Genomic DNA, 20,955 nt, shown 5'->3' with positions numbered 1-20,955 from the left:
GAAGTTATATCTATTTGTTGGTTTTTATTTTGTATTTCATAAAAAAACAACACAAAAACCGACTATGCCTTGGCTGAGAACAGCTGCTGGACATAACAGTTCAGTGCAACTCCAGGGACATGATAATCACCACTGTCAGTGTTAGAATAAAAAGGAAACCCGAGAGCTTTCTTTGTAGTAGCAAAAAGACTGACACCACAAGTCACAGGAGGAGGGGAAAAAGGTAAAAGTTTTTCTCAAAAATATAGCTCTGTGGTAAGAGAAAGGGATGGCTGGATATCAACAAAAGGAAAAGCAGTTTTTGCTCTGCTCTGGTCAAACTGCCTCCTCCAGTTCCATTCCATCTGGAGGGACTATAAACATATCTCTGGGCCCCAGCAGGGCAGGAGGAGGCAGAAAGTTACACAGCTCTGCTCTAAAACTCACAGTTAAAAGAAGTTATAAATTATTTTTTAAAAACAAGTTGGAATTCTCCAGGTGAGCTTCCTTTTCCTCTCTTCTCTTTGATCTTCACCCATAAATCTTTAATCACAGGAATGCGGTACCTTTGGGGAGAGGAGTTAAAAGTTAGGGATGGGGAGGAGGAGAACAGCCTTACAGGTGAGCAGAGCATGGGCAGAGGCATCTGGTCCACTTCCAGGTGGCTAAATCATCACCATCTAATCACCATCACTTTTCCAAGCTCCCTGTGATCCCAGGGACAGACAGACACTGCCAGAGGCCGCTCATCTCTGCTGGTGACAGAGGTCAACAACACCCAGGCTGGACATCTGGTTCTCAGCAGCTAAAGAGTTGAGGTCAGACACATCCAGAGAAACCAGCACACGGCTGCATGACATTCCTCACACTGCTCCACTCCCTGGCCCTCTGATCCCAGGCCAGGCTGGCTTAGTGAGCTCTCAGAGGGCACATTGTCTTCCCAAAACTGGCCCAAGAGTTCTGAATGTGGCCAAGGTTACGCCGCTCAGGGTACCAATGGCCAGTCCCCACAGGCCATGTACCTTCTCACAGTCCTTCAGGTTCAGCTCCTTTCTTCTTCTAAAATGGAAAGGGGAAAAAATACATCAGTATCATTTGCACCACAGACATGAAGGAACCAGTAAAGCCACAGAGGCTTACTGGATATGCCCCTGTAGAGGTGGCAGCCACCACAAGAAACATCCTGTAGTCTCCCTCTGTCACCCCTTCAAGCCCTTGGGATGGGATGCAGAAGCCTGCCAAGCCCTCAGGAACTGCAGCTTCTGCTGAGAATGAGATGAACAGACAGCTGGAGCAGCACTCACTCCTTAGACAGGACAAAGTCCTTTGCCACCGAAAGGGTCCCTGGGTCTGACCATTCCAGGGAAAGGAATCTCCTAGGGCAGCAATACAGGAACAAGCCCTTCAAGCCACTCTAATCCCAGCCAAAGGTCAGGGTGTCTTAAGACTGGCCACAGTGAACTGTAGGCTTCCCTGCACTGCTAGCAAGGCCAGGATATGGCTCTGTTCCTTCTCCAGGCTGGCACTTATCCTGCTGGGATGAGCATCACAGCTCAGGGTGTGGTACATACCTTCTTCTTCTTCTTGTGAACCTCAGCAGAGCCATCTGCTACAGATGCCTCTTCCAAAGATGCCTTTTTGCTCTTCTTCTTTTCTTTTTCAGTCTTTTTCTTTTCTTTTTCAGGCTTCTTTTCTAGGAGTGGGAAAGAAAAGCCAACTAAGAGAGGGACTCTGGTATTGTCAGCCTCTGAGAGGGAGCAGAGACTGGTACGAGCATCTTCAGTAAGTTTTTGATCACATCCAAACCTGAGCAAGATTTCCAGAGCAGGAACTGGGTGAAGGCAGAGCTCTGCCCACAGGCAGCAACACCCAGGGATGTTTCCATAATACCCCTGAGCCAGAGCAGCTTGATCCCACTATTTGCGCATACATATGAGTGGAATTACATAGAATTCCCCTCTTTCCACCTCCTGCTCCCCACCTGCTCCAAGGAACTGCTTCAGGGCTGGAGTAGATGGGCACATGCCAGAGATGAGCCCAAGGGAGCTGCTAACACAGGGTGGACGTGAAGTTCAGCTCAGCACAACTGCTCAACTCATCCCTGTTAAACAGGTCACACAGGGGCCAATAGACAAATCTGTCTCCTCCAAAAATAAGGGTTGCATTTCAGCAGAACAGGAACACCATCAGATATGGAACAGCCTATTCATGTTCCCTTCCCCTGCTTTTCTTTAAAGCCTACCAGATCCAGCACAAAACCAGCTCTGATTTGCAAATACAGGCTGCACTAAAAAAAAAAAAAAAAAAAAAAAAAAAAAAAGCCTTTGGATTAGGGCAGAGAGCAGGGCACTACAGAACAACAAGCTGTAGAAGAGTCAAAAGTGACAGGACATGAGGAAACAGCCTCAAGTAGAGCTAGGGGAAGTTTAGGTTGAATAGTAGGAAGAATTTCTACACTGAAAGGGTTGTAAAACACTGGAACAGGCTGTCCAGGGCAGCAGTGTCGTCACCAGCCTTGGAGACATTTAAAAGATATTCAGATATGGTATGTGGGGACATGGTTTGGGGATGGGCCTGGATTAACGGCTGATGATCTTAGAGACCTTTTTCAAGCCACATGACTATGATTCCATGAGGGAAGCAGCCAAGCAGGAAGCCAATGGGAAAGTGGGTGCTATTTGCAAGGCCCTGCACCAGAGGCTGAAAGTGCATCAGCTGCAAGTACCTATTGCAAACTAGGCCCAAGTGTAGGATGCTTACTTTTAGCTGATTTTTTCTTTTCCTTGCTGTCTGCCACCTTCTCCAGGCCACCATCTGCTTTCTTCTTTTTCTTTTTGGGTACTTCTTCATTAGCTTGCCCTTTCTGTTTCTTCTCCTTGGGCTGCCCCACAGCCCCATCCTCTCCTGGCAGCTTCCGTTTCTGAGGCGCTTTCTGCTTCTTGTTCTCTTTGTCTTTGCTCTTGGGTGTTTTCACAGCCTTGTCTGCTGTGGAGGATGGTTTCTTTTTCTCCTTTTCTTTTTTCTCCTTTTCTTTTTTCTCCTTTTTCTTTTTCTTCTTCACTTCCAACCCCTCTACTGTCTGCACTGCAGGGACACTGGCAGCAGTGGTGACTTCAGTTTCAGTCCCTGAGCTTGGCAGCTGTGATTGTGGGACGGAGGGCAGGGCATGTGATGATGCTGGGGTCACTTGCACCCCTGCTGCCCCAACATTGTTCTCTTTCATTGCCAGGGTTTTCTTCAATGAGGAAGCTTTGAGGCTGGCATGACCTGGCTCTGTTTTTCCTGTTACCTTCTCTTTGTTGGAGGCTTCTGTAGCTTCCTGCCCTGAAGGGGGGTTGTTTTCTGAAGAAACAGACAAAAGAGAGAAGACACTCAGGGAGAATTCATTACACAGACTAGTCACAGGAGGATGGAAATACGCACTTGAAGGGGAGCATCCAGTCCTCCCCCCAAAAAGCTAAACTTGTTGGCATCTGCAGCAGAGTCAGAGAAAGATGCCTCAGCCTGAAGTGGGTGACAACAGCTTTGGCTGTTTCACAAGATGGGTGAGCCCATCTCACCCATGTTTAGCAGCTCTTCCCCAGGACATCCCAGTAAGTTTGGGGACCCCCCAAGGTGGTGGGCGTTTCCACACTGCCACGTGTTATCATCAATGGCCAAGCCCAGGGCCTCTGGGCCCTCTTAAGCCCATATACAGATAGTTCTGACTTCCTCAACAGCTCTTTGCACAATTTCATGATGTGCCCAAGGGACCAATAGACCCATCTGAACTTCTAGAGCTGGCCAGAGTTCATCTGAAGGTGCCAGGGTTACACCAGAGCAGAAGCAGCTTCCAGCTCCAAGTTTTATAATTTGCCAAAACAGAGAAATGGTGGGACATTTTGTTTCTCCACATTTTGTTTCTTGCTTGCTTTCCCTCCTCTGTTCTCCATGCAGCAGAACCCACACAGCCCAAGGGGAGGCTTGAATACCAGCACTGTGTAGCAGATGTTCTTCAGACAGTGTTTGAACCTTCAACAGAAGCCAGCAATGCATTGTGCACTGGCTCCAGGGAGAGCCCTACCTGCACCTGTTAATTACTGTGGTTAAAGCACATCTTGGAAGAGGCAAAGGCACTGAGCCTTGGAGGCAGCCAGCACAAGCAGCCTGTTGAGGGAGGAGGCTGTGCTGTGGCCAGGGAAGCCAGCAGACGGCAGCAGCACTCCATGCTGTGGTTCCATGGTAGAGACACACTGGGAACAGGGCCCGTCCCAGTGACACCTTCCCCAGTGTCACCCTCCCATGCCAGCATGGCTCTGCTCCTGGGCCAAGCAAATTCCCAACCTTGCCAAAGGAGACCCACCTGCTTTGTGGTTTGTAGCCACCTGGTTGTCATCTGTGTCAGAGTCACTGCTGTCACTGATTGAGCTGTGGGCCGGAGCTGCTTTCACGGAGCCCTTGGCGAGGGAGTTTGCAGCACTCCCAGCTGCCTTTCCTGGCCCCACCTCACCTCCAGGCTGGGGGGGAACCGTCTTTGGTGCCTGGGGTGTTACTGGGGTCTTGGAGAGGACTGGGTAGCCTGCAAGAAGGGACTGAAACAGCACAGACACACTGAGGAGTCACAGCAGGGCAGCCTCCCACACACCAGACATGCAGCTCTGTCTCTGTTGCTATTGTCCTCATACTTAAGTGAAGGGCCCACCTTTGGCCACCTGTGTAGTCAGCTCTGAGAGCCCAGGGCTACCAGGAGAGGGGTCAGCACTGACAGATACCAGCTGAGCTGAGCTGACAGCCTGGAGAGCTGGCGGCCAGAGGTTCTCCTTTGTTCTCGCCCAGCAAGGCAGGCTGGGGGAGGCTCCTGGCCATCAGCGAGCGCCCACGCACACTTAATGCACTGCAGATGTGCTGCACACTCTGCACGTTACTTACAAAGGGAATTTAATGTCTTGGACACGGCTTAAGTTACAAACTAAAGTGGGGGAAAAAAAAATCCCTGCTGTTACTGGCACTGTGCACCACTTCTCCTGGTTTAACCCTTGCAAGGTACCACATCCTCCTGTCTCTTCTCCCAGGGAAGGCACCCATGAACCCAGGACCCAAGGCCTGGCTGCCTGGGGAAGCATTCCAGGTTCAAAAGATTCTCCCTCTCTGCCTCCACCAAAAGGTCTTGCACACACCACTGCACTGGGGAACCCCCACTTCTCTGCTGGCAAACCCACCCAGCACCCCATCTGTTATAACTGAGAATTTAGTTTCTCAGTCCTATTCAGGAGCTAACTGAAAGAACCAAGAGGATCCAGCCTGCTCAAGTACCATACCTGTGATGCTGCATCCTCCTCCTCCTCACTGGACTCCGAGGAAGAGCTGTGAGCTGGCTGGACCCCTCCTGGTGTCTGTAGGGAGACTGGAAGAGCAGAGTTCCTCCTGTTAAACCACTGCTGCCTGGGGCTGAGCTCACCTCCCCAGCACAGGCACTACCACCACAAGCCCCTCTGCCTCCAAAAAAAAGGAGTGCTCTGCCAGGCTGGAGAGGAGAAATCCCTCTCCAACCACTGCAAACCTGCAATGGGGTAACAAAAGGCTGTCCCCATCCCAGTAGCACTGAGAGCATCTTCTGGAGAGAACTGACCAGGTTTGGAAGGCTGTTTGGGTGCCTCCTCCTCATCGCTATCAGAGGAACTGCTGCTGTCTGAGGTGTCCTCTGCATGGGTGGGTGGCAGGGCCTGGCTCAGGTGGGTGTCCTGTCCTGGCTGCTGGACTGGCTTCCTCACCTTGGCAGTGGAACTTCCTGGGATGGCAGTGTTGGCAGGAGGAGCTTTTCCCACAGGAACCCTTTGCTTTTGCCTAGAAGCAGCGGGGACCTAAGGAGAGGGAGATGAAATAAATAGATCTGGAAGGGGGAATAACTAACTGCTCACATCCATGAACTATAAGCAGCAGCCCAGAGCAGATGGGCTTGGACCACCTTGGCCCTTCTTCAGCTGTACTCCTCCAGTTCGTGTCACAGTCAGCCCAAGAACTTCTCAGAGGACCCAGCTCACCCCAGCCCACAAGGGAAGCAGGCAGCTGAGGCCAAGCAGACAACTGCTATCACAAAAGGAAAGAAGCAGCCAGCCAGCTGGGAGCCAGGAGCAGCAAAGGTACGAGGGCTACCCCTCTGCTCTTCTGCCTCATCCCATGGTATGGTAATTGTGGTTAGTATAGAGCAGCCCCTCTCTCCTGGCTTCATGAACACATCCATCCCTCAGCTGGAGATGTGGCACCAGCTCCAGAGCCCACCAGACCTATCCTCTCCCTCTCCCCAGGAAAGCTCTCCACCTTAGTCCCCTCCATCATTACCTTTCCTGCCAGCATGTTGTGCTCTGAGGCATCACTGCTCAAGCTCTCAGACACTCTGCTCACTGCAGGGACAGCAGCAGCTTTTGTTCTCTTCCCTGAAGGCAGGGTGGCATTTGCTTTTGCAGCCGCCATGCTCGAAACTGCAGTTACTTGGACGTTCTGCTGGGACAGAATCTGAAAGAGATGAGAAAGAAAATCAGGACAGAGCAAACTTGGAGGGAAAAGGTGCAGAGCCATACACCAATTCAGCACTAACTCCTAAGCCTTTCCACCATTTTCAGCACAGCACCAATATTTTTTTGTTTTTTAATTCTCTCATTTACAGACCAGTTCTGCCTCCCATGAGCCTCTGAGCAAGGCCTCAGGCACAGCCAGGAGCAGAAATGAGGGCCAGTACCCCAAGAGTACCAAAAGCATTAGCTCAGTGCCCCAAAGGCACTTCTCCTGAGGGCAGGCAGGGGAAATGTGCTGTGCTTGCAGGCTGTGAATCAGTACCCACTGCGGCATCAGGAAGACTGCAGTGGACTTCTGGATGTCTTTTAAACTCTAAAATCACATACCAAGAGTTAATTGGCAACAGAGATAAACAAAGACACCAACCACAGGAAAAATCTGTCTCCAGGTCCACAAGCCAAAACAAGATTAGGGGTCAAATTAACAAAAGCAAGTTTGTTGCTTCACATTTGAAACCTCCCACCAACTTAACATAAGAGGGGTTAAAAATAGAAAGGCCAGGGGTATGGAAACCAGGCACTGCGGACAGGTCCATGACACAGATGCCAGCAGAAGAGAGGAAAGGAGCCATGAAGGAGCACTCAGCCTCCTGGTTTGTGTTACTGACAAGGCCATGAGAGCAGCTCCCCTCCTCCAGATCTCTGACAAGCTGTGCCTTTGTGGGCTGACATTTCCCTCACACATCATCTGGCCTTGGGAAAGGAAAAGGCCCCACTCTGCTGTGCAGAGCCGCCAGCCTGATGTGAGCTCTCAGCCCTCTCACACAAAGCTCAAGTTACAGCAACTGCATTATTTTATACAATCTCAGTAATATAAACATACTTTACTCAAGGACTGCTCAGGATGGCTTCCTGCCCATCAGCTGGAGGGAGAGAGCCTTTCCCCCGGCCACAGCCTCAGGCCAACACGGGGAAGGGTTTCCTGAGTGTTCATAATGTCCCCCTCCCAACAAAGGCATGTGTGGAGTAAGAAATGTGCTTGGCACCAAGCCCTGGGCTCAGAGCACCAGCCAGGCCACCAACATGTGGAAGAGTAGCCATGTTCCACAGTCAGTGGGGTTTTTAATGTGGTTTCTTGGGCTCAAACTGCAGCACAAGTGCAGACACCCCCAAGACAGCTTCACACCGAGGCAGCTCTGGCCCCAGGGAGCTCAGCCACAGCTTTGTGGAACTGGCATGGAGACACAAAGACACCCCAGTGAGAGAGCTGGGATCAGCTCCATGACACTGAGGGGTGCTCCCAACACAGACATGGGGTCACCTCCCTTCTCCAAGGCAGAGGCCTGGCTCCTCCAGCTGAAAGGCAGCAGGACTGCTGTGATACCCTCCAAGGCAGATCCTGCCATCCTCCCAAAGCTTGTGGAAAACCAAAGAACTTTGGAGGTCTGTGAGGAACCAGGCAATGGGTTGCCTTGGAGCCGCACAGGTCATGGAAAGACTTTTCCTGTAAGGATTTGGCTGCTTTTCCAGCCTAAATTCTTGGAGTAGAACAGAGGGGACAGAGTCCCAAGGAAGGTCTGGGCTTGTGTGCCTACTCATATTCTTGTCAAAGCACTCACACTCTCCACTGCTCTCACATACTGCAAGATTGCTGTGGCTGAGATGTGCACCCAGAGCTGGGGTCAGCCAGACCTACGGACACAGAGAAAACCTGATCCAGCCAACAGGAGCCTCCTCTGCACTGCTCATCACCTGCACAACTCCCACCTTCCAACTCCTGAGACCTCCTCAGCATGCAGCACTAAAAGCCTAAAGAGCCAGTGGGTCAGCAGCTCCTCACCTGGGAAGGGGGGACTATTTCATCCTCTGAATCTGACTCCTCACTGGAATCATCACTGCTGTCCACAGCTGGAGGGGCTGTGGCTGGTGCCGAAGCCAGTGTCTTTTTCACGTTTGTTGGTTGGGGCACAGAATTTGTTTGCACTGCAGGAAAAGTGTAAGAGATTGTCACTGTGAGAAAGAATTGCTCTTTGTGGCTGTCCAGAGCAGGAGCTGCTCCATGTGCAGGGGAGAGTAAGAAACCCATAAGGAGGCAGGTGAGGGATCCTGGCTACTACCAGGCAACTTACCAGCTTGTGGAGGCTGTCTCTGTGCTGCAGGAGACTCCTCTTCACTGTCAGACGAGTCACTGCTGCTGCTTTCTGAAACCTGGCTTTTCAAGGTGCTTACCACTGCTTTTTCAGGCTGCCCAGCTTTAGCAGCCTGGGTCAGGTTGGGAATAGGCTTGGGCTGGTCTGATAACCTCTTAACAAAAAAGAAACACAAGCCCAGAAATGCAGTATTAGTATCGGTGTTGTTTAGGAGTTTAAGTGCAGTTTCAGCTCAGGTTGGGTTTTGTTTTACCTTAACAGCTGTTACTAACATTCACAGCATCCTTGGTGTGTTATGAGTGGAAAGGGCTTCAGTCACTGCCTGGGCTGAACTGCTGTAGATACAGCCCTCTGAATTTAGCAATTTCCCTCTGACAGAAAGCCCAAGTATGTTTTACATAAGCACACAGGATAATAGTGCTCGTAAGCTTTTAACAGCAATTCCTTCTTGAGACAAAGACACTGGCTGAGGACAGGAGAAGCACTGCAACCCCAAGACTCCCACTCCAAGGAAGCCATCTAAGCACGACCTACCCACAGTTCAGGGAATCAGTAGGAGTTGGGAAACCTTGTGCCATAACACTTGCAAGATTCAGAGACAGCATTAGAGCAGCTACAGAGCTCACTGTAGACACAACGGTTGAGAACACAGGGCAGGCAGACAGTGTGACTCAGCTTGGAAGCCGATTTGTCAACAGGTCTAAGAATTTAGACATCTCCAGACAACAAAACACCTCTGACACTCACTTGGGCTGTGTCTTTCTGCAGCACCTGTCAACATTCAGATCTTCCAAGACAGACCACAAGCCACCTTCCCTGCCGTGTCAGCACTAGGAAGCCAGAGTCACCTGTGTCTCAGATACACAACTGCCAGGTGACTCTCTCTTCCTGGCCTCTCTGCAAGTGCTGCAGATTCCCCTCTGCACACTGAAGGTTAGTGGTGGCAGAGGAGAGGAAGCGCCTGTGGAATGATCTGGGAATTTCCTCCCCTGCAGATATTCCCCAGGCTGGCAGTGCTCTGCACACACTCATTTACTCCACTCATGGCTCATCTCCGGGCTGCTCTGCCAAGGAGTACACTGCGTTTGCCAGGGCAGGCAGGCCCTGTGCACCCTGCATGTGATGCCAGCCTGCTTTGGTCCTCCATGAGAGATTCCTGCCTGGCTGCACCATCCCTGCTATGCTGCTAATGCAGTGACAGCCCCACAGCCCAGAGCAGAGAGCACCAGCCTTTCGGAAAGACCAATCCTACTGAGCTTCCTGGCACAGCCCTGCCATGGGCTGCCACTGGGGCACTGTTTACCATCTCCAAGCCAAACACTAAACAGACAACAGCATCTGCATGTTTATCCCATTACAGAACAGCTCTCTGAACGAGCCAAGCACATTTTGACTCTGCTTAGAGAAACAGAAACCTCCACAAGTGCTTGGGGAGGGGGGACCACAAACCTCACTTCTCAGTTTTGTTTTGATACCAGTGAGTCACAATCTCCAGAACAGAGGCCAGCTTTGCAATGCTGAAGAGACACAAGTACTTGAAGCAGTCAGAAGAATTCACACACCCCGCTCTGAAGATGTGAACTCCTCTCTGCTGTTCTGAACACTGCTGTGTAAGGGAAGAACTTACCAAGATCAGAGTCCACTAAATTTTAAGCTCACTCTGTTTAAAGCCCTTCATAGCAACAGTCTGGCTTTTCTCCCTCTATGTGGATGCACGGCACAGGGCTGCTCCATTTCCTAACTTAGCAATGGAGTGGGAAAGAGCTGCCATGCAGGGGCATCATAACACAAGAAGAACATAACAGCATCCGCATAGAAACCACCATAAGGTTTACACAGCCTCAGTTCTTCCTGGGAGGCAGCCAAGGTCCATCCATTCACATCAGATAGATGACAGCCTCAGGTGGGATCTGGCCAACAGCACAGCCAAGTTACATTCAGAGAGCAGGTAACACAGGCAGAGAGCTCCTGACAGCTTGACAGTCAACAGGTACTGAAGTAACTCAGAGAGGAGGAAAATAACTCAAGAGGAAATAATTTTTCCTGCTCCCTCTCCAGCCCCCAAAGCAGGAGCTGCCTGTGGCTCAGTGAGTGTGATGACTCAGCTCCCGCACAACCCATCTGCCACTCGCTGGGTCCATTTGCATCCTGCAGCGCTGCATGACAAGAGGGGGAACAACACTGAGCCACGTGCTGGGCGCACGTTGTAAAATCACACTCCAGCACTGCCTGTGTGCCGCGGGAGCACTGCATGTACCAGAGCCCTGTACCAGCACCAGCATCTCGGCTGTGTCACAGCCCGGCCAAGGGGCAACTGCCACCTGCACAGGACAGGGAACAGGATTCAAGGAAGAAAAGAGACCCTATGTCTCTTGGGAGACTTGGCCTCTCCCCACGCAGCCTGCAGTCCAAGATTAAAAGTTGCTGGCACAACTTCTGTCAGCACAACCCACGCGGGTTTTCCTGGGATGCTCAAGGAAGACACGGGTTCCCAACACATGGATGCACGTGTACCTCAAACCCACTCCTTGTAAACAGAAGCCAAAGCCCGTCTATAGAGGGCTCAAGTGCCACCTTTGGCTCAAAACACTCAGGAAAGAAGCAGCAGAACAAAATTAGCAGTTCCAAAAGAAAAGCAGCCCACAGCATTTTTAAGGTCAGATTGTCCCCCATCACTGTCCTTTCCCCCCAAAACATGCAAACATCTTGTCAACTTCTTTGACTAAATATTCTCAAGTCTTCAGGGGTAAACATACCAATTAAGCAGTTCAATTTAGGCATGATGTTCATTTTAATTGTGCTAATCCACCCCCACAGGGAAAGATGAAGCAGCTTCCAACGCTCTGTATCTGTTTGGATCTTGCACAGAAGCCAGAGGAAGTTGCAGGATACAGTAAGTCAGTGGTTAGCATATGCCCAAGTACCAGATGGTAAGGGATGAGCTAAGAAGAGTTTGACTGAGAGGACAGGACTGTGGACACAGCTAAGCCCAATGGTTTATCTTCAGGCTTCACTCGTGCTCTCTGCCTGTAGGCTACTAACATGGGAAGGAACAGCCCGTATGGCAAAAATAGAGCTCCCTTGATGACAAGTTATTCTTTGCTGACTCTGGCTGTTGAGGGGTAAATGGCAGTTTGCGAGAGGGAAGATGCTGAAGCGGTTAAATCAGCAGGTAAAATTTGCTGCTGAAAGCTTCACAGAATCAACACTGGAGGACACAAACCTACCCCAGCACATAAACCCTGCTAAAATGGACAAATTTCAGTGGTTTTACAGTGGGACCTCATGGCACAGCTATCAAATAGCTGTTCCTGTCACCTAGAGCTGAATCCTCACATAAAATCAATCATGCAGGAAGAGAGCAGCACAGAGCCAACTGTGAGAGAAACGTCCCCCTCCACCCACCTTAGCAGACCAAGGCTATGAAGACAAAAATGCAGAGCCTCGTTGGCTCCTGCCTGTCAATAGTCAAAGGACGTGTTGACAAAGAGCCTCCCTGCAAGGACACGTGAGGCTCTACCCCCAGTTTCCCTTCCTCCCTTGCAGACAGTAAGGCTGCATCTCCCAAAGACTGTTTTCAGGGCACTTTCTGAAGGGCCCTGCAGCTCAGACTTGAGCCAGAAGGTCTCAGTACAATGTGCCTAGGAATAGTCTCAGGAAGAGATCTGCAACCCTTTGAATTTAGCAGCCTGAGTTGAGTGTGAGCTCCCAATCCTTCTCTTTTGGTTAGAGAACTCTGACCAAACCCCCAAAGCAGAGCCAAGACTGACCTACCTGTGATCCTACACACAAGGCCACTCCAGAGGGGCAGGGCACAAGTGAACAGCTGATATCAAACCATTTGCCTCCCACCTCCTCTGGTATAACTGTGTGAGAAGAGTGAGGCTGTACTTGCTTCCAAACAGAGAGCTCTTCCTCTCTGAGAGACTGAGAAACAAGATACTCCTGGTGTTTCAAGGTGACCAGTGGCAGCATTTAAGGGATAAACACTTTTCTTGCATATCCCATCCCTTGGCAGTGAATGCAGCACCTACCTTCTGGCTGATGGGCACAGGGAGATCCTCATCTTCACTGGCTGACGAGACAGTGCTCTCCACTGGCTTTATACTTTCAGCAGGCTTTGTGGGAGCAGCAGTCCTTCCCTGTGAGGTTTTAGCCTGCTTTGGCACTGTTGGTTTTGGTGCTGTCTTCCCTTGGGATAATGGAAGCATTTTTGCTGGAGCTGCTTGGACAGAGAGTGATGCTGCTGGTGTAGGTTTCACTGGGGATGGGACGGCCTGGGAGGATTTTGGAGGTGTCTTTGTCTGGACAAGATATGAACAGAGTGAAATAAGGCAAATCCCACAGCAGCATAATTCATTTGCTCAGACTGTAATCAAGGGAAGAAAATTCAGAGTCCCCTGGGGAAGGCAAACCCTGAAAGAAGATTAGTGACTGGCAGGACACAAGGAATTCTTTCATCTAGCTTTCCTCATCAGCCTGCTGCTACTACCAATCCCCTCCAGTGAGGTACAAGGCAGCACTTTGCACTCTCCACAGCAGGGAAGCTGAGTTGCACTACAGTTTGACAAATTAGACACTATTTATTGCAATTTATACCTGAGAAGCAAATTCCACCATGATAATTTGCCCCTTCAGGTGGGAAAAGAATCGCTGGGTTTTTTTTTTCATTTAAAATTACTGATGGATTTTTCTAAGAAAGGCACAATGGGTTGATTAAAGCTCAGAGCAAAGACATGGAGGTGCCTTTTAACACCTCACGCCTCCTTCCTCCCACCTCCAACATGACTTTGCTACACACTACTTGCATTTACAAAATTTTCTTTTTACTGCAGTTCCTAGCCCTGAGAGGCATGCAAGGAGAAAGAGGATCTCAGAGACACGCACTTGGGTTACTAATGGACGTTCTTCATCTTCACTGTCTGATGAGCTGCTCTCTGATGTGTCATCGGGCTGTGCAGCCCCAGGAACTGTGGTTGATGCAGGTTTGGCCTGGCTTGCTGCCAGTGCTGTTTGCTTCACTGCATTCTTAAGAGGCACTGGAGCAGCAGGTGCACTTTTCACAGGGACTGTGTTAGACTGCACTGTTTTCACAGCTGGCTTGACCTGCAAACAGGGGGAACAAAAGGGAATAGGAGAATCAGGCAACACCTTGGAAGAAAATGGTTGAAAGCTCTAACTGCATGGAATCTGTTTTAAAGCAAGCTACCTTGCTAATTTTTACCAGGACAGGCTTTTTCAGACCCATGAGCTGTGGAATATCTGAAGCAACTCACTTTCTCCATGGACTGCCTGACTATATCCATCAAATTGCATACTAATCACCTCCTACAGATCCAAGGATCTCCCTCAGCTTCAGGCACTAGTAGAAACTGGAATAGAAGGGTTGATGTCAGCAGGGTTTAGTGAGGCTCTCAGTCACATAGTATGTGCTCTGGTCTTGGGTTTGGGGATCTCACACACTCAAGGTAAGGGGTGCTGTCAGAATACAGCACTGTAGCATTTCCTCTCCTCTTCAAAAGAAGGGAAGTGATTTCCTAGGGACAAAGAATCCATGCTGGAGAGGTTACCTGGATGGCTGGAGTTGCCAACTCCTCCTCAGAGGATGTGTCCTCACTTGATTCCTCACTGCTGTTCTCAGCCCCAGCTGTCAGCTCTGAAACACAAGCAAGGAGATGTCACAGCTGCCGCTTGCTCTGAGCCCCCAGAGCATGATGCTAATGTGGCTTTTGAAGTCAGGGAAGCAAAACAAGCCACAGAGAGGGCTAAGGGGATTTGCAGGGAAGAGGACCTAGCCTTGCTGAAAACATCAATGGCGTGCTGGGAACAGCTTCTCCAGAAAATGCTGGCCCATAAACACCTCTCTTAAAGTGCAGGCAGAGATGGGAAATGCTCCATGGCCACCCTCTGACCCTATGGGGTGCTGTCCAGCCACACACAGCTCCCTGCAGCAGCACCCAGCCTGGCTGGGCCTCCTCTGGATAAGGGCCAAGGAGGATCATTTCCAGCACTCCAATGATCTATTTCCCACCCTCCTCCCACAACACACAGAGACACACTTCAAAGCATTTAAAGATTTCCCTGAAGTATCCAAACCCCAAAACGAATCACTTTGCAATTGGGAATAAAGAGAAAACACTGCAGTGCCTTTCCATAAAGCTGAAAGTATCAGCAGCATTAGTACTGCACCTCCTCCGGACATGCTACACTGTTAGCCCCCAGCCCTGGGTATGTGCTGGTTGCTGCCAGACATCTTAGCACAGGATCTGCTGCCTGAAATGGGAGCAAGCACGCTGGATTCATCCCACGGAGCTCTGGAGCTGGCTGCTTTGCAATGTTCTAGCAGCCTCCCCAAGGAACAAGCATCGCTTTGAGCTTTCCAGCAAGGGAGCTGAAAGGAACACACTAAAAGCACGCCTCAGATCCAATCTGCAGCAGAGCTGGAGCTCACACACATCTACACCACTCTGCAGGCTCCTTACCCGCTCTGGGGGCTGGGGCCTTCGGCGTCTCCTCTTCCTCCTCGCTCTCAGATGAGGAGCTGCTGCTGCTGCTGGAACTTTCCGGTGCTTTGGTCGTTACTGGTGCTTTACTTTGCCCGACTTTGGCCACAGCTGCTGCAGCATGTCCAGGCTTCCCAGGACTAGGCAGTTTCTGGGCCTTGGCTGGGAATGGAGTTACAGCCAGGGCATTGGGCTGCTGCTTGTTAGAGAGCACAGTTTTGCCAGCAGCAGAGAGCCCCACTGCTCTGCCTGCTGGAGCAGTGGGCTTGGGAGGAGAATGCAGGGAGTTGGCAGCTTTGCCAGCCACCACAGCTGCTGTCACCTATGGGAAATAAAGAAAATTAGAAGGCTACACACACATGAGGAGCTAAACTGGACAATGTACCTGCAACAGCAATGTGGCAGCAAGGTAAGCCATAGAGGTCTTCAAGGCAGCATTTGGGGGGCAGGTATCTAAGAGAAGGCTTATGGCAGCATAGGAGGGTCATTTAAACAAGATTTCCACCCCAGGACACAATTTTACACATGCTGAGAAGTCTGGGACAGTCCTGGCCTCAGAGTACCACCAAAGCCAAGAGCATTGCCTTACCGTCACTGCACCTCTCCCAGCTGGAGCCTCCTCTTCCGATGAGGACTCATCCTCCTCACTGCTGTCCACATTCACTACAGAGTTCGTGGCCAGAGAAAGGCTGGCTGCTGCTGCACAGGAGAGAGCCACAGAGCAGCTGTGTGAGTGTGTTTCTCACACCAACATAGACTCTGGTTTGCAGGAGGGCCCCAGCAGCAGGGCAGGGTCCCATCTCCACACCTGACCCAAGACCTTCATCACTGCTGCCCCTGTGACAGACAAGTGCTTTGCTCCTCCACCCCATCCCTCTCTCTGCCACCAAGACAGGGAATCTGTCAAGATCTGCAGTTTTCTAAAGGCTGGTCTATTGCAGATCAGACTGAGACAAAATGTGTCAGATACAAGTTTTTGTTAAGACTCCACAAGCCAACACCTCCCACATCAGCTGCACTGGAGATCAATCCCCACCTCAGAGAGGGCACTGGCTTTCCAGACCAACTAACAAGACCTTCCCTGACCCATATAACAGTCCTGCCTTTACTGGCCCAACACACTCCTGGGACCATCTAGAAGGTGCTCCACAGTGGGCAGCAAGAGGTTCCCAAAGCCTCATCCGAGCAACACCCATCCCTCCCCAATGAATCATAACAGGTTTTTTCTAGCTTCAGCAGACATCTGTGCTCCTCAGAAACTCCACATGAGAAGGGGGTGCTAAATTAGATGTCCTATTTTTCTACAAGCACAAACAAATAGCCACCACTTTACAAGCATTTTCTCCAGCCAACTAAGCTAGGCTGCTCCTACACACAAGTCTCCAGTCCTACTCTGTCAACTCCAGGGAGGTAAAAGGCTCCTACCATTTGCAGCTTTCGCCTTCTCTTTCTCATCCTCTTCTTTCTCAGAGCTCTCAGAGCTGCTCACGGGATCAGGAACTCTGATCTTTTCTGGGATGGCTGCCTCCTCATCACTCACGTTTCTTCTCTTGAAATTTGGTGGAGTTCTGAGGGAAGACAATGAGTGTCAAAATGGGCAAAAAATATCTTGAACGAATTAGAATATAATTATTCATTCACTCTGAGATCAAGCACCAACCTAAGAATAGGCAGTGTAATTTCTCTACAGAGGAATTCCTAAGGAGGTGGGAAATACTTCCCTAACCTGCAAGGGACATCTCCAGTCCTCAGCAAACTTCCAAGAGCAACATATTCCTGCAACACTCAGGACAAATACTGAATCTAAATGATATTTCTGTGCCCTTGGCAGACTCTTTCTGACTTTAGCAGAGAAATATAAACACAGACAGTCAGGCTGTTGCTCAATAGAAGGAAACATACAGAACAAATTCCATCTCCAGGAGGCAGCTACGGCCTCAGAGTAAGTGCAGCTTCAGGGTTAGGGCAGATATCCCCCAAATACCAGGTCCTGGTATCCCACAGGGCCAGGAGAAGCCAATCTAAAGGGCACAAAAAAACATTTGAACTTGTGCTCCCAAGTCGAAAGGGCAGGAAAGTCAGTTTTTGCAGAGAGGTTTAAGAAAGGAAGTGACTGGAGCTACAAAAGATGTGTTAGAAAAAGAGGAGGAAGAGGCCACATAAGTACCAAACACTTAAGCTGCTCAACTGGGTTAAAACATTAAGCTGGAGAAAGATTTCTCCAGGCTCTAGATCCTACCTGTATGAGAACAGATGATGTGGCTAAAGTTACCCATATTTCCATTTGAGAATTAAAGACAACACATTTGCCTTATTACAAGGGTAACACTGGTGTGATTCACACCTGCAATGCCTCTATGCCTGGGATACACAGTCATCAGAAGCAAATATCCTCAATTCTGGCCCAGTTTAGCTCATTTTATTTGTTCATCTGTTTTAAAAACAAGATTAGTTTAACAATTTGACAAGTAAAGTTTGTGCTTGGTCTCAAGAGTGTTCTGGCAGCACAGCAGTAACAGCGAGTTTTGTGCAAGCAGGGTAAGCCAAAGGCTTAGAAAGTCCTGTAACTACTCCAATAATCCTTTTAATAAAGCAACAGGGCAGCTCTGATCCTGCAACATCATCCAGATCCAGTGGCAGCTGACAGCACAACACAGACCAATGTGAGAATTTGCTGTGAGCGACCAGGAGCTCAGGGATACCCTGTGAGGGGAAGACACGGTGTCTGCTAGCCCTGTCTCTGTGGCATTCCAGAACATCTCAGGGCTCAGGCTGCTCTTAGGGCTGAGCTGGTCCAGCTTTCCCCAGCTCCCAGGCATTTTTCCACGCCCCCCCTCTGCATCATCCAAGAGTAAATGCAGCTCTGGAGGGAGGCCACCCCTGGAATTGTGTCCTAGAGTGACTATGTGATGCTTGTATCCCCAGTTGTCTGTTCTTTGTGTGCTGTATATTGAGTTCTGTGCCTTTAAGACTGGTTTTGAGAGCAAAACAGGGAAAAAAGAAGCACAGTTTGTTTTGAGAAAACAGCGTTCACTCTCTCCTGCAGGTGTTCATCTGAGGCACAGACAACAGCAGGACAGAAATCTTTTTTGCTTATAGTTAGTTTAGCAAGCTGAGGCAAAGAAGCTTCCTGGAGTGTTTTATTTTTCTTGGGACTGTTTAAACCTGCTCTGGACTGAAAGACCCAGAGGAGCACTGGGGAGCTCACACCTGCAGCCCACCAGCGCCTGGACCCTCCAGAGGGACTGATCAGTGACTGAGAGAGCCGAGCTACACCTACGGCAGGGACTTTCTCAGTTTGCCATCTCACTTTGGAATGAAAGGTTTTGTTGTTTCATGTTATGCATTCTTTAAGCTTGTGGGCACTTTGTTTCTTAAATAAATAGTTTTTCCTACATTTCTCCAAGGAAGGTCTTTTCCCAGATCAGCTGGGGGGAGGGGCTGTTTAGGTTTGCTCCCCAGAGGGACCCTATCCAGGGGTTTTCTCCCAAATTTGCCCTAAACCAGGACAAACTGCAAGTCGCAGCTTCAGACTCGGTCTGGAAGAGTTTCTGGAAAACAGCACCAAGGATGGCCTTGGTGAGAAGGGCAAGAGCCACAGGGTAGATCAAGGAAGAACATTTTTGGGCCAAAAGCCTATGAAGCAACAGGATGTGATAACTCACTCACAGGAGCAGACCAGGATAAAGACAACTACTGGCCAACACATCCCTCATTTTGACTGCCAACCAGGCAGAACTCAGACAGACCAGGAATAAGAGATGTCTTTGTGGGGCAGGACCAGAACAGAAGGGTGATGATGAAGGAACTAAAGGAATTAAACCTGAAGGAATTAAACCTGATGCAAATGCCCTGGTGCCCCTCAAGTTTAAAAGCAACAGTGTCTGGGAGGGTTTGCTGCAGCAGGCAGGAAGACCAGCACGTGGGAAGGTCACCATCAGCACCCACGAGAGCAACAAGCTGTGAGAGGGAGGAACTAAAAACCCATTTCTATACTGCTGTATCTTCATCTAGATCCAGCCTTTCTCCTGCTCAGGTATGGAGGACAAGAGCAAGGCAAGGGGCATAAAGCAGAAAACATCTTTGAAAAAACACTTCCCAAGGCTGCTGGCATGGCCATGCTAAGGAGATCCTCACTCCAGTGCTCCCAACTCCACAGATTCCCAGAAAACCCAGCACTGAGGCTGCCACAGGCCTCTGCAGGGCTGCACTCCAACATCATACCAAAGCAAGCACAGGGTGGGTGCAAATATCACAGATGGGAAGGCCCCTCCTGCAGACCTTCAAAAGGGGGACGATGCAGAAGGCATTTGGAACACGTAAGGACTTGAAAGGACAGGCTGAAACCAAGAGATTTCCTCTGAGTCAGATCATCTGTGATCTATGCCAAAGTTTAAGTCCCTGCAAGAGCTTTGGCATTTCAGCATCTGCTCAGCTCCTCTGTTCTCACAGGTCAATAATCCCGCAAAGCACGTGGCTTTAAAAAGAAAGTGAAACAGAACTGGGGAACAGATTTCTTACAGTAAAGCATGACTCTGAGCTCCTCAACACTCCAGCATCAAACAGCACAAACAGCATCAGCTGCTCAAAACTAAAGTAACAACTTATCTCCAAGCTCAGGAAATTTTAAACCAGCATAATCCTGAACATCTGAAATGAATTGCTCTGAAACCAGAGGTTAGGAGAAAACTCTGCTGAGCACAGTTATAATCGGAAATCCTCTGACAACATGGAATTCCAGCAAATAAAAATCACACATGCCATGCAGCCTAGACATCAGCACAGTTTGGAATTTATTTAATTTATTTCACTCCCTCCTTTGACTTACTTTTCCCAGTGAGTAAAGATGTCCTCAAGAGAGGTCGAGAAGGAAGGGAGCAATTTCTGTGAAAACAGAGCAAAGCCCAGTCAGACACTGGCCCCGTTTTGGGATGGAACCACCAGACAGAAGCAACGACCGGAGGGACCCATCCAAGCCTCCCCAGGAAAACGGGACCGTGTCTCCCTGCACACACCTCCCGGTGAATCCCTCCCACTCCCCGCCCCGCTTCACCCGGGGCCGCGTGTTCTCCTGGAGACTTCTCCCAGAGCAGCACGTGTTCGGAAAGCAGCAGCCCCCGGTACGGGAGGCTCTAGCGGGCGGGCTGCCAGCCTTCTCCCCGGCCGGGTCGGGACGGCCCGCGGGTGCCGGGACACCACGTGGGTCCAGCACGGACCTGCGGCCCGGCGTGGAGCCACGGGCCCGCGTGTTCCCGGCACCCACATGGCGCTCCCGGTGCTCGGTGAGGACGAGAAGCGGGACCGGGCCCTGCAGCCCCACCGAGGCCCGTATTCCGGGACCGCGCCACCTCCCCCCCCGCCGCGCCTCTACTGCCTCCCTCATGGCCTGGACTCGGCCTCCCGTTACCTGCCCGCTCTGCGCCTGCAGCTCCCGGGCGGCCCGCGCGAAGCCGCCGCGGAGCAGGTGCTGGTGGATGAGGGCGAGCAGCTCCCGCCCGCCGCCGCCGTCGGCGGCCATGGCGCGGCTCGCGTGCCGCGCGGAGAGACGGCACTTCCGCTTCCGCCCCGCGGCCACATGGGAAATGTAGTGCCGGGGGTGGCCGGGAGCCACCACGTGAGGGGACGCGGCGAGCAGAGGTTTGTCACCCCACGGGTTTGTCACCCCATGGGGGCCTCTCGTGCCGCACCGGGGGGAAAGGGGAGAAAGAAAGAGGGGATCGCACTATGAGGTCTCCCATGCCGCCCCGGTGGGAGATGGGGAGGACGGAAGGGCAGAGGCGGGGTTCACCCCATGAGGTTCTCTCGCTCCCCCTCGGCCGGGGATGGGGGACA

The 20,955-nt window shown here is 50.8% G+C and overlaps 1 protein-coding gene across 2 annotated transcripts; it reads right to left on the bottom strand.

The window, feature by feature from the left end:
• Positions 1-210: 210 nt before the first annotated feature.
• Positions 211-20,641, bottom strand: TCOF1 (treacle ribosome biogenesis factor 1; the record flags this gene model as incomplete). 2 transcript variants are annotated; one of them, XM_083871874.1, is made up of 18 exons in its annotated part: positions 211-545; positions 1,002-1,038; positions 1,551-1,672; positions 2,740-3,321; positions 4,322-4,550; positions 5,277-5,362; positions 5,588-5,819; positions 6,298-6,471; positions 8,311-8,453; positions 8,600-8,774; positions 12,655-12,924; positions 13,508-13,726; positions 14,191-14,276; positions 15,103-15,445; positions 15,713-15,822; positions 16,549-16,691; positions 19,952-20,007; positions 20,531-20,641. In XM_083871874.1, the coding sequence occupies 17 exons, from the start codon at positions 20,639-20,641 to the stop codon at positions 1,006-1,008; spliced, it is 3,114 nt and encodes a 1,037-aa protein (XP_083728000.1). In that variant the 3' UTR covers positions 211-545; positions 1,002-1,005. The 2 variants fall into 2 exon arrangements, with proteins under 2 accessions (XP_083728000.1, XP_083727999.1); XM_083871873.1 differs by having other exon boundaries at positions 211-1,038.
• Between the last annotated feature and the right edge of the window lie 314 nt (positions 20,642-20,955).

This window comes from Zosterops lateralis (assembly GCF_965231275.1).
Source record: "Zosterops lateralis genome assembly, chromosome: 14".
NCBI classification, from domain to species: Eukaryota; Metazoa; Chordata; class Aves; order Passeriformes; family Zosteropidae; genus Zosterops; species Zosterops lateralis.
The sequence above is the reverse complement of the archived record's forward strand: the minus strand, read 5'-3'. Positions and strand labels throughout refer to the sequence as shown.